This window comes from Grampus griseus, assembly GCF_964374135.1.
Source record: "Grampus griseus genome assembly, chromosome: X".
NCBI lineage: Eukaryota > Metazoa > Chordata > Mammalia > Artiodactyla > Delphinidae > Grampus > Grampus griseus.
Genome location: NC_138999.1, coordinates 61,461,722 through 61,478,566, shown reverse-complemented (window position 1 = coordinate 61,478,566; position 16,845 = coordinate 61,461,722). Strand labels below are relative to the sequence as shown.

The 16,845-nt window shown below is 36.5% G+C and overlaps 1 protein-coding gene across 4 annotated transcripts in view; it reads left to right on the top strand.

Moving 5' to 3' along the window:
• PHKA1 (phosphorylase kinase regulatory subunit alpha 1) overlaps window positions 1–16,845 on the top strand; it is a 130,984-nt gene that overhangs the window by 3,114 nt on the left and 111,025 nt on the right. For all 4 annotated transcript variants that reach the window (XM_082681284.1, XM_082681285.1, XM_082681283.1 and 1 more), the window contains exons 3-5: window positions 4,564–4,611; window positions 6,631–6,799; window positions 15,843–15,925. In XM_082681284.1, the coding sequence (XP_082537410.1) occupies window positions 4,564–4,611; window positions 6,631–6,799; window positions 15,843–15,925 (300 nt within the window). The remainder of the gene's footprint in view (window positions 1–4,563; window positions 4,612–6,630; window positions 6,800–15,842; window positions 15,926–16,845) is intronic.

Below are 16,845 nucleotides of genomic sequence, written 5' to 3'. Positions count from 1 at the left end.
GTTCTTTTTTTTTTTTAATCAGTAAGTTCTATTTACAAAAACACACCGTGAGCTAGATTTGTCCCCACTCTACACGAATGATTCTAAACTCTGGCTGTGCGTTGGAATGATTTGAGAAGCTTTTAACAATTACCCTTACTGGACCTCACCCTAGAACGATTTAGATAAATCTCTGTAAGTGGAGCCCCAGGAGCATCAATATTAAAAAAAAAAACTGCTCTAGTAATTCTAAAGTGCAGCCAGAGATAATCACTGATCTATGGCTAATAAGTGAGCATAGGTGAAATCAAATAGAATAAATTCATAGATTAAATTCCTACCTACTGTGAGCCTTCCATTACTGTGTAGATTTTCCCAAACCATTGACTGTTAATCATTTCTACCCTTCCTTCCAACTCTCAACTAGATTTCTCTCTGAGAAATAATGTCAGAGAACTAAAGAGAATTCTGGATGAAGAGGGGACAAGGGTTTAAGTGACTGTTCTATCCTAGGTTGAGAATAAAAGTATGCACGTACATGTTTTTACAAATGCCCTTTCTCTTAGTCACACAGATAAAAACTCACACCCATAAAAATAAATAGACACACAAATAGAGATAGCTCTTTGGCTGCCCCCAGTTCCACTTCTTCCTCAGTTTTGTTCTCCTTGTGTAGTCTCTCATTTTTTCTCGTGTCTTTAACTACTACCTTTATGAGAATGACTTCCAAAGCTTCATCTTTAACTCTGACCTCACTTCAGTTTCAAACCCAGATTTTTATTTGTCTTCTGATCAGTTGCACCTGAATATCTTGTGGCTCCTCAAAATTAGCAGGTCTGAAACCCCACCTTCCCTACTAAAAACAAACAAAATAGACTACTAAACAACAGCAACTCACCAAATGTCCCTTTTTTTCTTACTGGTGTCCTCATTCTACTAGTCACCTGGGCAACATTACTTAGAACATTTCCCATAGTGTGTTCCATGGAATACTAGATTAACTAAGTTTGGAGCTATGTTAAACAGCAGGTTTCTTACTCTGTAATTTCTCAGAGCTTTTGATGTACTGATGTGCATTTTGAATCTAAGATGGGGGTGGATTTTACAGCCTTCCCAGAATTTCCTGGACTAGTGTTTTATAAAACAGTGTTTGAAAAGTGCTGCCCTTTTGGTGATTTTTGACTTGTCCCTTTTGCCTTTTGATACATGCAGACCAAAGTCTGTTAGTTCTTATAATTTTTCTCGAATCCATCCCCTCCTTTCTATTCCCTTCTGCCTCAACCCTAGTCTAAACCCTGATCACTTAGTGAAAGGGTTTAGACTTTAAGTTAAAACACTTAAATTATGTATTTTCATTCTCAGCAATCTTTTTGTAGTTCTCATTTCCCTACAAGTAAAATCCAAATGTTCTGGATTGGCAGACAAGGCTCTTTAGGGTTTGGTCCTAGGCTGCTTTTTCAATATCATATCATGCTGTTCCCCTGCATTCTACCCCCAGTTCCAACCAGGTTGGTGTCTTCATTACTTCTCTAACAGTACCTTGATAAAAATACCTGACATTTGTGTAAAGACTTTTCATTGTACTGTATACTTTCCCATAATTACTAGTATTTTATTCCTATAACACCCTATGAATTAGGTATTATTTTCCCCAATTTACAGGTGAAGGGATTGACAGAAGGAGATGAAGTTGGAATTTGGTGGTGTCATGAATACTACCTGGGTCTTATGACTTCAGATTCAGTCTTTTTGAATATTTCCTCCTCCATGGAAGCCATAGACATTCCCACCTCCAAATCATTTTATGAGCTGTTTCTTCCACCTGTGAAGCCTGCCATCAATCCCACTTTTTCTGTGGTTCCTGACCTCATAGACCTCTCAGTTTCACAGTGATCACTTCTTTCTCAGGACTGCTTTCTTGGAACTTCTAGATTACTTATGGTCTATGCCATTCAACATGTTCAGTTTTTCATTTAGCAAATTTTGTGTAATTGTTATGTGCCAAGCCCTACAATAGGTATAAAAAATAAAATGGGACAAAATGTTTATATTTAAACCTCAACTTTTAATTTTTTTAAATTTTAAGCTTACAGAAAAGTTTTAGGAATAGTAAAATGAACATATTTGCATGTACTCTTTATCTAGATTCACTAGTTGTTAACATTTTGTCATATTTGCATCCTCTCTATAAACATGTTCCCCCCCCAGGCACACAGGTTTTTTGGTAAGCCATTTGCGAGTTACTTGCAGGCATGGAATATATATTTTTAAAAACACAATCTGCTTATTTAGTCCATTGGCTTAAAGGTCTATTTCTGAATCTGGTCTCTGCCCCTTTTTCTTAAGGAGTTCATAGGGTGATAGGGGAGACAGATATATATAAACATAGTTACAGTGCATTAAGACAGATACTGTAGGTACCCTATTTAGGAGATAAGTACAAAGTTTTGTGGGAACACACAGGCAGGAGAGTCTAATTTCCCTTGAACAAGACAAGGAAGGTTTCATAGAGGAGTTGGGTTTTAAAGGATAACCAGGAATTGTTAGGTAGACTGTATTTGTAGTTTAGTGGGTTTTTTTTCATTCTTTCTTTCCTTTTTTTGTAGTTTAGTGTTTTTAAAAAACATATCTGTTCTGTCTCCCTTTTCTTTATGTTTTACAAAGCCTAGTAGAGTGCTTTGCATATGTTAGACGCTCATATGTATCTGATTGTAAATATATCTGGAGAGAGAGACAGGTATTAATACTTACATGGCTATTGTTGTGTATAAATAGTTATATATCCTTATATGGTCAGTTCACAAACACATAGATCCGTATACTCAAAAAAAAAGATAGATTACAGGAGGGTATCACTTGGTGTGGTTAGAAGCCCTGGTGTATGTATAAACATGTATAATTAATGCCAACTAGTGCACCTGAATCAGGAAATGGGCAGTTTGGGGGAATACAAACTACAGATACTTCCCTTCATTCTTACCTCTCCGTGCTTCCTATTCATTTTATCCTGACTTGGAATTTGGAACTTGAGGACAGAAATGGCTGACAGTGGCCATTCCAAGAGGACAAAAGTGGATGGCAATCAGGACTCCTCCACTGCATCTATAATCTCCCAGGTTTGCTGTTTAAAGAAAATGTAGATGGTAGTAGTAGGGCTGGGTGGTGAAGAGAGTTGAAAGGATGGGATAGAAATCTGTGAGTATGTGGTGACATGTAGAAGAGAATTCAGAATTGAATAAAGTCACCCCATAGAGTAAGAAGGCTGTGTTTAATGCTGTCTGTAACAGTATATTAAAGGATGGTCTCTTTCATTAGGATCAGAGTAATGATAGAGATTTTCTTGTAGGGGTTGCAGTAAGTTTCATTACTTTATAACAAATGCTTCATGCTTTAAAAGGTGACAAGATCATGCACTGCCTGTTTGTTCTGTCGAGAGCACTCTCACTCCCTCTTTATTTCTTCCCTTGATCTGTAAGGGGAGGGGACCATCTGTAGACAGAAATTACTTAAAGAAAGGAAGTCTCCCAAGGAAACACTTTATTTTTCCCTCAGTAAAAGATTTCATAAAGCATTAGAACATAATTTAATAGGTACTTATCCTTGTCCTGCCTACTGCTTGTAGTCCCATTTGAATATTTTGAAGGAATAACAGAATGGTGCAGCTCCCAAGTAGATTAGTTTTCAGAGGTGTCCTGAAGCCACCTCTGAGGCAACATTCCCTGGAGTAACCTGGCTGTATTTCTTCTGGACTGTGAAACAGAAAGCTTAGAGAAATGGAGAAGCTGTTTGGTGCTATATTCTTCCAAAACATATTGCCTACCCATCCCAGTGTTGACGGGCTCTTCTAGTGTCATGTAGTATAACAAGTATACTGTTACTATACTATATTATAATTAAATATACTTATTATATTATTACTGTATGCATTATACTAACTAATATAGTACATTGTTATAACTGATAATCAAAATTTTGGAGTGTTATGATTAGAAAACTACTTAGAAATTGTCAAGTCCTAGTAAGGGAAATAGTGATGACTTGAGACTTAAGTTTGTGGCATTTTTTTTCAGGGAAAGAGGGTTGAGTTGCACTAACAATTCCCCTTTACAGTTATTCTGAATTGAAGTTCATTTATTCTTTAGGGAAAATGTCCAGATAAATATTTCTGTGGACTCTTGAAGATAAGTCTTGGCTAGTTCAGAAAAAAATAAAAGTGATGATGCTGGCTTTTCTAGGACATAGGATATATTTTAAATATTCTCATAGCTTTATGATTTTTGAGCTGACTTGCCCATTTTTTTCCAGGTGGAATGTCCTCTAATAGGATAGTTGACTTAGTTTTACATAAGCCTGTTGGAGCTTGGATTTTTTTTTTTAACTTGAAGGAGTCACCAGCTGCAGCTTTTAGTTCCACTTTTAGCTACAGTCTTCTCTTCTGTGTACCTATAAAGTAAATGCCATGTAAATAGGAACCCAGGATAAGGTTACTTGTTCTCAAAAGATCATGTACCAACTGCAGTTGCTGAGTAAGTGTTCCTGCATCTAGTGATGTTTATAACAGCTTGTTTCCATTTATTTCTGCAGAGTGTAGTGAAGCTGATGAGGGGACTGCTGCACTGCATGATCAGACAGGTATGGCATTGTTAACATCACCCTCTCCAATAAAACCACATTGTAATATATATATATATGGCTTATATGTTTTTCAGTTTCACAAATAGTACATACTAATTTTAGAAAATCTGTAGAATTGAGGAGGGAAAGGTCAACCATGATCTCACCACCCAGTTACCACTGAAGTATTACCTTCCAGTCTTTTCCCCCCTCTACAAATGATTTTTTTATATACTTCATCATTACTCTACATGCAATTATGTATATTGAGTAAAGGATGATACAGGTCTATAAGTTCTCCTCTGAAGCCCTTGGGACCAGATAAATTTTATAATTCAGAATTTTTCAGATTTTAAAAGGTAGTGCAGTGCACATACCATATATTATGTTATGCCCTCAGCAAGTCCAGACATCACCCTATCATCAAAAACATTAATCTCTCTATAGGAAAACATGCATTTTTACAATAAGTGGAATAAATAAAAGCTACAAATAGCCCCAAGTCAGTTTGAATCAGGTATTGCCACCAAATGAATTTTGGTACAAAACTTAGGGAGAAAAACCTTTTGGAAGTGTTTTAGATTTTAGGGTTGGAGATAAGGGGCCAAGGACTTATATCTTCTAGCATTAATATGCATTTTCCTGATCTTGAGTGAAGTTGAGCATCCTTTCATGTGTGGGTTGAAAATTTGTATTTCCTCTTCTATTAATTGCCTGTTAGGTCCTTTGCCTCTTTTTCTCTTGGGCTGTCTCTTTCTTGCTTATTTGAGGAGTTACTGTCCATGATGGATATTAATCCTTTGTCACATGTACTACAAATATTTTTTAGCTGTCTCTGGTTTATCTTTTGGGTTTGTTTATGATATTTTTTCCACTCAAACGTGTTTTACTAAAAGAAAAAGTATTTTACTTTTATCCTAGGAGATCTTTACACATGTTGTGCACTTTGACTCAGAATTGATTTTTGAGCCCAAGATTACATTTTATTAGAAGGGGAAATTGAGGCCCAGATTAATAAAATGACCATCCTGAGGCACACAACAAGTCTAAAGTAAAAAGAAATCAACTCTAGACTTCTGAACTTGATCAGTGATCTCTAGTCCGGTAGGAACTATCTCACAGCCATCATTTTTTTTTCCTTCTTTGCTACTTTTTAATTTTTTTGTATTTTAGATATTTGCATTTTCCACCTTACCAAATAGGTTTAAAGTCACTAATTTCTTGAACCATATTTAAAGGTATGATAGTTACTATCATATAGCAGATGCACACATGATCAAATTGAAGTTTCAGGAAATAAGTCTTTCATTTGTCCCTTGCACAGTGTTTCATTTCTGACCTTGGTTTCAGCTTTCTTTCACATCTTTTCTTTGTCATTCCATGGGTCTCTCCCTAGCTCCTTTCATTACTCCTTCAAAATATATCCTCTTCCCTCAAAATTCCTACCTCTGTTTCAGGAACAAATGTATCTTTTTTTTTTTTTTTTTTGTGGTACGCGGGCCTCTCACTGTTGTGGCCTCTCCCGTTGTGGAGCACAGGCTCCAGACGCGCAGGTTAAGCGGCCATGGCTCACGGGCCCAGCCGCTCCACGGCATGTGGGATCTTCCCGGACCGGGGCACAAACCTGTGTCCCCTGCATCGGCAGGCGGACTCTCAACCACTGCGCCACCAGGGAAGCCCAAATGTATCTTTTTTAACAACTCAGTTATCTCTTACTAAGCTGTTGTCACCTCTCCACACCTCAGTTTTTATCTACAAAGTGGGAAAACAACCATCTGAAGAGTGAAAGAGAGGTAATGAATAGGAAATAGCTGGTTTTGATGGATATTATTTTCTAATTAAATTGCTTAAATTGAAAAACAGCAAGAGCAGACTTTCCTAATTGTATAAGTGTAGGGAAAAAGAGGTAAATGCATTTTAAATACTCACAATTGCCTGAAGACCAAATGGAATGATATGTATCAGATTACTACCAAAGTATGGCATATGGGTTGATTTTTCTGCATAGCCTTCTTTTACTGTTTTTGTTTTCTTCAGGTGGATAAAGTAGAATCCTTCAAGTATAGTCAGAGTACCAAGGATAGCCTCCATGCCAAGTACAACACCAAAACCTGTGCCACTGTAGTGGGTGATGATCAGTGGGGACACCTGCAGCTGGATGCTACCTCTCTGTACCTGCTCTTCCTAGCGCAAATGACTGCCTCAGGTCAGTACAAGGACAGAAGTACTGGGAACGACTGCAGTGTGGAGCACTTGTCCTGGCACACGTGGCTTCTCCAAAGGTGTTGGCCAGCAAACAACATAGCTGTTTACATTACTTAAAGATACACATTGGAAACATAATATTTTGCAAATTTTATACAGAGAAACAACTCGCTAAGGTAGTTAGTGTTCTTTTACGTTGAGAAACAAGTCTGGAGTACTAAGTAATATATATTTTTAATTGAGAACTGAGAAATCTGGGGTAGATTTTCTTTAGACAGGTATTTTTATCTTTTATTAATCCTCAGATGCTATAACATGGGAAAGAAGGACTATTGCTTATTCCCATACTGTGCACTGACAAGCCTATAGTTAGTGTCAACATCACCTGCTTTGTACTGCTCTTTATGAGTATATTATAAACAAGGCATCTGTTTACAGGCATCTAAATTATATTAAGGGAATTAACTTAGGAATCAGAATTCAGTGTTTTTTATTATTGAATAACACACCCTTTTCAGATGGTTTTGTTAATTGCTTTAGATGTTTTACCTGAAAAGGAAATTATGAGAACCAGCGTAATTCCCTTTTATTTCTCCTAAATTGGGGAGGACTATGAATCTGATTACATTCAGTTTATAAATTAAACAGGACTTTGCCAGATCTTCCTGAATAGATACCTATACTTCTCACAATACCACATTTTTGACATTTCAATTTCTTTATCTTTCTATCTAATTACAGAGCTCCTTGGTACTAAAGGCATTCAGGGTCAGAATACTCTTCTCCTTTTCTTGCAGAAATAAATACTTGGTGATAAAGCCTCCCTTTTTTTCTTTCCTCTAGAACAACGCACATCTCAGAGGCTGAATAACCTTTTCTTAAAATTATAATGTCTATTCACATACTTCTTTCTTTTGGAGGGGAGATTCCTCCCTGAATAAATATATTTTTTAGGTTTTATTTGTTTAAATAGAATGGCAACTATAACTCCGTTTCTAATATTCTTCTAATACCAACTCTAGAGTGCTTTTCTACAAAGCAGTGTGTAAATATCCCTTGTGGTTTTTCATTTTGAGCCCAGAAGGGAAGCCGAAATATACTAAGGAGGCTTATAAGAGACATATTCATTCAACAAAAGTTTGTTGATTCCTGACTTAACATTTGATTTTCAACCCCATGAGCTGACTTTGATAGGTACTTGGAATAGGGTTGATATTTGATCAGGCCTTTGAGGAATAAGTTAGAATAAGTAGAAATTCACAAGTCAGAAAAGGGAAGGGAATAGCGTGACTATAGCACAGAAGTTTGAAAGATACTGGCCACCAAGGTAAGGCTAGGTGTCTTCTATGGTTAGAGTGCAAGATATTCAATAGGTCTGGAAAAATGGCAAAAGATGGAGCTGGAAAGTTGGGACTAACTGTTTAAGGGCTTGTGTACCATGCTAAGTAGTTTGGAGTTTAGTCTATAGTCAGTAGAGAGCCACTCAAGATAAATAATCAAGAAAGTTTCAAATGATTCACTCCAATAGCAGGAGGATAGATTGGATGGGGGAGTTAAAAGTTTAGTAAAATACTTTAGGCAAGAAATGATGCAGAACTTATGTAAGGCGGTTGCCTTGAGGATGAAAAGGATAGCTGTGAGAGATAATTGAGAGGTAGAATGTGAAAGATCTTCACGGAAAATTTAGCAATTCTCTGAACATTTTTGAATTCTTAAAAATTTCAACCTTGGTTAACAGAGGCTTAGACAGAAGCTGATTGCCACTTACAGGATAGTGGCAGAGAAGCTCCACAGACCCTCTCCCCAGCAAAATAGCCATAAATGGTGAAATTTAATTTTATAAAACCGACCATTTAAAGTCACTGGAAATTGTCCTAAGGGCACACAGCAAGTGGAAAAACATTTATTCAAGGAAATCTAAATCTTAACAGTGAGAGAGTATGGCATTTGGGCCACAACTATTCCCTCCCCTGCCCCAAGGTCACCATGACAGAAGCACTACTTGAAGTGGTTGTAGCCAGGAGTACAAGGCTCCCTCTCCCCTCAGCTCCCAGTCTAGGGCTATGATATCTCCCTGAGAGAGGTAGGTTGCCAGCATTTCTCACCATCCCCAGCTCTGTGTTGCAGAAGTTCTAGTCTAGCCAAGAATAATTAAGAGGTTTGGAACTCCCTTCCTACCCCCCAGTCCCACTCATGGAGTGGAAGCTTAATCCCAGGCAGAGCAGGCCAAGAATAATAGACCTGGCCCACCTTTCTAGTAGCATGGATGATGGGGCTGGCCATAAGAACAGAAAGCTCCATAGCTTCTCCCAAGAGAACTGACTTTATCTGGAACAGAGTGTGGGAAAGTTCAAGCCTAAGGGCACTCAAAAACAATTGAAGATTTTGGTTCTAAGAAATTGAGAGGAGGCTGATAACTCAATAATAAGAGCAGCAAGCTAACCCATAGACTAGCTAGAAGTCTTAACAGAGAACCAAGGAAAGAGAGAGCTAAAAACAGCCCTCCTAGGGTTAGAACAAATTTCAAAGACTGGCATCAAAGACCACCTGAAGTGGGGCCTGAATTTAATTGAATGAGATTGTGGAGCAATTTATGCCTTGGGGCATTGTACAATATAATAGAACAATCAGCTGGCAATTAGTGGAGATTAACATCTGGGAAAGATACCAACAGAGGCAGATATTTAATGGATCACAAAAAGATACAGTCGCTAAAGCTAAAACCACTGTCTTCCTGGGGTGACAGTGTACATGTCCAAAGCAGCACCCTCTGAAGAACAACTTCAGAGGCTGCATACTATGGGGAAAATAAATTTCACCAAAATAATCCAAGTCACTAAACAAATAAACAGGTAAACAAAAAACAAGTCCCGTAGGGGAGGGTATCAGTATCTATAGATTACTACAACATATTATCTATAATATCCAGTTTTCAGCAAAAATTTATGAGACGTGCAAAGACACACGAAAGCCTGAGCCAACACAAGAAAAAAAGCAGGTAACAGAAGCTGCCTTTGAGAGGAAGCATATGTTGAACTTAGGAAACAAAGACTTCAAAGCAGTTACTATAAAAGTGTCCAGAAAGCTAAAGGACACCATGCTTAAAGAAGTAAAGGAATATATGATGATTGTATTTCGTCAAATAGAGAATATCACTAAAGAGATAAAAATGAAGCAAATGGAAAGTTGAAAATGAAAGATTCACTAGGGAGACTCATAGATTTGAGCTGGCAGAGGAGAAGATCAGCATACTTGAAGATAGATCAACAGAGATTATGCAGTCTGAAGAATAAGAAAAAATAATAAAGAAAAATGAATAAAACCCCAGAGAAATGTAGGACACCAACTTGTGTAATAAGAGTACCAGAGGAGAGTAAGGACCAGAAAATATTTTTAAAGAAATAATGGCTAAAAACATCCCAAATTTGATGAAAAATATTAATCTACATATCTAAGAAGCTCAAAGATCTCCAGGTAGGATAAACAGAGATTCATACCCAGAAACATCATAGAAAAAATGTTAAAAGCCAAAAACAAACATCTTGAAAGCACTATGAGCAAAATTACTTGTTATGTATAAGGGAATCCAAATAAGATTATCAACTGTCTTCTCATCAGAAAAAAAGTGGAGCCCAGAAGGCAGTGGAATGATATATTCAAAGGGCTGAGAAAAGGACCTGTCAACCAAGAATCTTATATCCAGCAAAACTCTCTCTCAAAAACAAATTGAGATGAAGACATTCCCAGATAAACAAACAGTGAGAGAATTTGTTGCTAATAGACCTACCTTACAAGAAATACTAAAAGAAGTTCTTTATACTAAAATCAGAGGACTGCAGACAGTAATTGGAATACACACACACAAAGAGATCACTGGTAAAAATAATTATAAAATATGATATAATTGCATATTTCTTCTTTCTTAACTGACCTAAAAATCAATTATATAAAACAATATACTTGTATTGTTGGACTTATAGCATATAAAAATGTAAATTGATAATATCAGAACTAAGGACGTGGGTGGGAGCAAAGCTATATTGAATTAAGGAAATGATACCAAATGGTAACTCAAATCCACAGGAACAAATGAGAGAATCAGAAATGTTAAATTAGAAAGACATCCTGTGTTCATGGATCAGAAGACTTACTGTTAAGATAGCAACATTTCCCAAACTGATCTATAGATTCATTGCAATTTCTGTGAAAATCCCAGCTGTCTTCTTTGCAGAAATTGACAAGCTGTTCCTAAAATGTATATGAAAATCCAAAGGACCCAGAATGGCCCAAACAACTTAGAAAAAGAACAAAGTTGGAGGACTCACACTTTCTGATTTCAAAACTTAACTTGCAAATACTGTGATGCTGGCATAAGGATAAACATATAGAATAACAGAATAGAATTGAGAGTCAAGAAATAAACCATCACATTATGGTTAGTTGATTTTTGACAAGGGTGCCAAGATAATTCAATGGGGAAAGAATGGTCTTGTCAACAAATTATGCTGGGAAAACCAGATATCCACATGCAAAAGAATGAAATCAGACTTTTTCCTCCAACATAGACAAAAACTAACTCAAAATGAATCATAGTCTTTAATGTAAGAAGGAAAACTGTAAAAAGATCTCAATCCTCTGAGTCTTCTATAACAGAATACTGCAGAATGGGTGGCTTAAACAGCAGAAATTTGTTTTGTCAAAGTTCTGGAGGGTAGAAGTCCAAGATCAAGGTGTCAGCAGGGCTGGTTTCAGATGAACCCTCTCGCCTGTCTTCATATGGCCTTTTCTCTGTGTGTGTGCATTCCTGATGTCTCTTGTAATAAGGATACCATTCCCTATTGTATAAGGACCCCACCCTTATGACCTCATTTAAAATGAATTGCCTCTTTAAAGGCCTTATCTCCAAATACAGTCACATTGGGGGTTAGGGCTTCAACATGTGAATTTGGGGGGAACAAATTCGAGTTTATAACAAACACTTAGAGGAACATATAGGAGTAAACCTTCCTGACGTTGGGTTAGACAAGGCCCTATTAGATATGACACCAAAAGCATAAGCAACTAAAGAAAAAATAAATTGGAATTTATCAACTTAAGATAAACTTCTGTTTTTCAACTTTTGTGCTTCAAAGGGCCCCTGTAAGAAAGTAAAAAAAAACAGCCCACAATATGATAGAAAATATTTGTAAATCATATATCTGATAAGAAATTTGTATCTAGAGTATATAAAGAACTCTCACAACTCAATAATAAAAAGATAACCTAATTTGAAATGGGCCAAGAATATGAATTGACATTTCTCCAAAGATATTCACGTGGCCATTAAGTACATGAAAAAATGCTAAACATCATAAGTCACTAGGGAAATGCAGATGCAAACCATAATGAGATACCATGTCACACCCTCTGGGATGGCTATAATCAAAAAAACAGAAAATAACAAGTGTTTCTGAGGATATGGAGAAATTGGAAGCTTCATACACTGCTGATGGGAATGTAAAATAGTACAGCCACTTTGTAAAACAGTCTGGCAGTTCTTACAAGGTTAAACAGAGTTACCATATGATCTAGCAGTTTCACTCTTAGGTATATACTCAAGAGAAATGAAAACATGTTCACTCAAAAGCTTGTGCACATACATGAATGTTCATAGCAGCATTGTTTATAATAGCCAAAAAAATGGAAGCAACCTAAATGTCCCTCAACTAACTACTCATTGGATAAATAAAATGTGATATATCTGTACAATGGAATATTTTTTAGCAATAAAAAGAAATGAAGTACTGATATGTGCTACAACATGGATGAACCTTGAAAACATGCTAAGTGAAAGAACCCAGACATAATATGTCACATATTGTATGATTGCATTTATATGAATATCTATTAAGGCAAATCTATAGAGACATAAAGAAGATTAGTAATTGCTCGGCAAGAGGTGGGGTAGGGGAACGATGGGACAAGTGTTGAAGGGAAATGGGGAGTGATGCTACAGATACAGGGTTTCTTTGGGGAGTGATGAAAATGTTCTAAAATTGACTGTGGTGATGGTTGCAGAACTCTGCATACCCTAAAAACCATTGAATTATGTACTTGAAATGGGTGAATTGCATGGTATGTGAGTTATATCTCAATATTGTTTTTAAAAATAAGGGAGAGAAAGGCTAAATTTTAGGTGAGTGCAAGTCAGTGTGTGGAGTAGAACACTGAGTCAGCCTCATTTCTCGAGCCCTACATATTTTAGTATGCTTTATACAGCACTGCCATCTTTAGCCTTACCCAAGCCTACTTCATTTAACCTGTGTGTCTCACCTCCGCATCCTCTGTTCTACAAGCAACACCTTGGCTCCATAGAAGGGACAGGAACCACAGGTCCTACATGTATGGCTTTGCTTCAAGAGACAGGTCCCTCTCCTGTGGTTGACAGGGTTGTTTAAGATCATTCAATAAGTAATTATTGAACATCTACTATTCAATATTGTTTAATACCACTCACATTAGTATGTGAGATACTTTTAGGGGCTATGTGAGATACTTTTGGGGACTTACAAATGTAAATAAAATTCCTTCAAATTCAGGTAAAGATTTATCTATGGTACAAGTAAAAAATAAGTTCATAAGAGTAAGAAAAATAAAATTCTGTGAAGCACCAAAGAGGGGAATCAATGAGAGCATCATAAGAGGAGATAGCATTTGAGCTTGGCCTTGAAAGAACAGTTAGGATTTCAAGATGTAGAGAAAGCCATGTAAACAGAATATCATGAGCAAAGGGACAAATGGTAGACATATGGCATTTATATGGTATAGTGACTAGTTAGCTGTGACACAAGCCTAAGAGATGGACAAAACCAGTTTCACACCTACTGCCTTCTCTCAATCTCTGTTCAAGCACCTTGGCACACAAAGGTGACAAGATAAAGCTATGAAGCTGATATCCAATATTACTACCTCTCTTTTCTTTTTTCCTCTCTATCCAAGAAATTAAGGTAGGTCATTACTGCTACAAGAAAGACCCTTTGCTGCTGATGCTGCCCTGTGCTGTGGTTGCTGTTTTGACAGAGGCACGGATCAGGAGGAGTTTGCAATCTGATGATCTGAATCATATAGTCCTTTTTAATTTTAAAGTTAGAGTTCTGTGATTTAACATATTTGTCAATAGATCAAAGATTTAAATGCAAAAAAAGAAACGGAAAGTACTAGAAACATTCATGGGATAAAGCTTTTTAATAAAAGCTTCTGAGAAGAAAAATATACTGTAAACAAAATCAAAGTTCAAACAAGCTAGGAAAAATACTTGTAACATATGATGGGCAAAATTCTAATTTCCTTAATATTTATTAATATATTAATAACAGAAGGACCAGCAATTCAATAGAAATTGGTGAAGGACATGAAAAAACAAACAGTTCATAGGAAAAGAAATAGAGTTGGCTTATAAACATAAGAAAAGACAACCTTACTCAAAATAAAAAAGCTACAAATTAAAGTGCAAGGAAATTCTATTTCTCATCCATTAGAATGGTAAAGATCAGAAACTTTTATTAAAGCCTGTGTTTACAAAATGTGTTGGAAAAAGGCAGGCAGCGCTAGTTGGTATGTAAACTGTGGAACTTCTTTGCAGAATAACTTGGTGATGATCATCAACATTTAATTGTACATGTGGTGAAGTATTTAGAGAGAAGTGTACCCATATTTGAAGCTTACTTTGAAATGTATCAAAAAATAAGGTGGACTGTTGCATGGATATATATGTGATTAAAAAGTACAGTAAAATGTTAGTGGTTGAGTCCAGATGGTGTGTAAAATCTACAGGTGCCATGTAAAATTCTTTTATTTTTTTGTCTGAAAATATTCAAAATAAAATGTTGGGGAAAATGCATAAATCTGTGACTCAGCAGTTAAGAATTTACCTTGATATACTGGTGCATGTACACAAAGATGTAAATACACAGATATTCATTGCAGCATTGATTGTAGTGATAAAAGATTAGATACAACCTAAATGTCTTTCAATAGGGAACAGGTTACATGAATAGCCATTCAGTGGAATGCTATGTAGCCATTAAAAAAATGAGGCAGGTATATTTAAACTTTTCTCGAAGTTATATATGAAAAAGGCAAGGTGCAGCATAGTATACTACTCTTTGTATAATTTTTGTATATGCATAATGTATCTCTGAAAGGATACGGAGGAAACTGGTAAGACTGGTTTCTCCCAGAGAGGAGATTTGGCAGGGTGGGAGTGATGTGATTCTGGGTGGGGGAAAAACTTTCACTGTGTAATTGTTGGTATTTCCCTTGATGGCAGGGGAGGGGAAAGAAGTTAGTTTTTAAACAAAAATGGATCATATTGTGCATATTTGGAAGCAGTATAGCATCTTGGTTGGGAACTCAGTCTCTGAAGTGAAACAGAAGTTGATAGTCAATTGAATCCTGGTTCCACTATTTATTAGTTACATGACTTGAGGCAAATGTTTAACTTCTCTAAGCCTCAGGCAGAAAACAGAGGTACCCACCTCTTAGGGTTGTTTTGAAAATTGAATGTATGATTCATGCAAAACATTTTATTTATAAGCCCTATCTTTATATAGCTTATATTTAGAATAATTATCATTTTTACTCCCCAAAATATGGTTTTGAGTTCTTAAAATCATAATCTTTATCTACTTCTTAGTATTTAGACTCCCTCCAAGTCTTCTTTGAAATATTTGTCTTTCTTTTTCCAGATGCCTAGGTTTGTATATTTAAACACAGCACAAATTAGTTACCTGTAGAATTAGGAGTCGGATACTTTCCATTAAAGCCTACAAATAACAATTAAAATTCTTTCATGTTAAAATATGGTGGTATCTTACTTAGTTGAAGAGTAGCCTAGGACTGATTTGTGGTGTTATTTTTATGCTTTAGGAATCAAAGTGTCTCCCATTATTCCTAAGCGGGAGTGGGATTATTTGGTATAGGGGGGTCAGTTAGTCACTGTGGCTGCCTGTAAAGCCTGTAGTGATAATTGACTAGCTCTATATCTTTATTCTCTTTTTCCTCAGGACTTCATATCGTCCACAGCCTAGATGAAGTTAATTTCATACAGAACCTTGTGTTTTACATCGAAGCTGCATATAAAACTGCTGTAAGTACTCATTTTGGAATTAATTATAAACATGTGATGTTCTTAAAATACTGGACAACCTAATCCTTCTCTTAATGCTCCCCTCATAGTGAACCAATCTATAACGCTTCTGGCAGAAATTGCCTTCAGCCTCTTTACTAAGCTCTGTCGTCCTCTGTTTGCCTTTCCCCAAGGGATTTACAGAGGCAGGAGGGTCAAGGTGCAATTCTTTCATTCCTTTCAAACTCTGTAATACTTCATGGTATGTATTGGGCAATCTGGGGCTAAATTGTGGTCTTATTTTAATGTTTGTGGTTAATGGGAGCAAGATGGCTAAGGAGTATTATGGGTCAGTTAGCTACTTAGAAGTAAAATTTAGTCATGTATTTAATATCATCTGTAGACATTGATTCAGTGCTTACTATACAAAAATAGTTACTCTTTCTTATGACTACATATGAGGTAGGTTTTTATTGTCATAATATATTTAACATCTCTCTCAGGGTTTGCTGTTCTTCATTGCATGATGTTCATTGTATTGAAAATGGCTGTGTCATAAGTAGTCCAGTTTTTTTTTAGCTGTTTAGTTGTTTTAGTTTGGTTAGCTGTTTTTTAGTTGTTACAGATGTGAGGATAAATCTGCAACCTGTCAATCCATATTTACCAGAAGGATAATTCTAACATAGACATATCTGATGCAGACAGACATTATTTGTTGATGGATTGCTTTGTTTTCTGATGCCATAGGCCTGCTGTGATCCAGGGTAAAAGCCAGTGTTCTCTGACCTCTCTGTTGCAGCCAAGGGTTGCAGCAGTAGAATTAATGATATTTGTGCCTTCTCATACTCTAATCTTTGCTGCACAGACTAGTGTAGAGCTGGGTTTAGGGGCAGATGAGACTCACCATGGGATAAATATGGCTTACCTTACTGAAGCTCCAT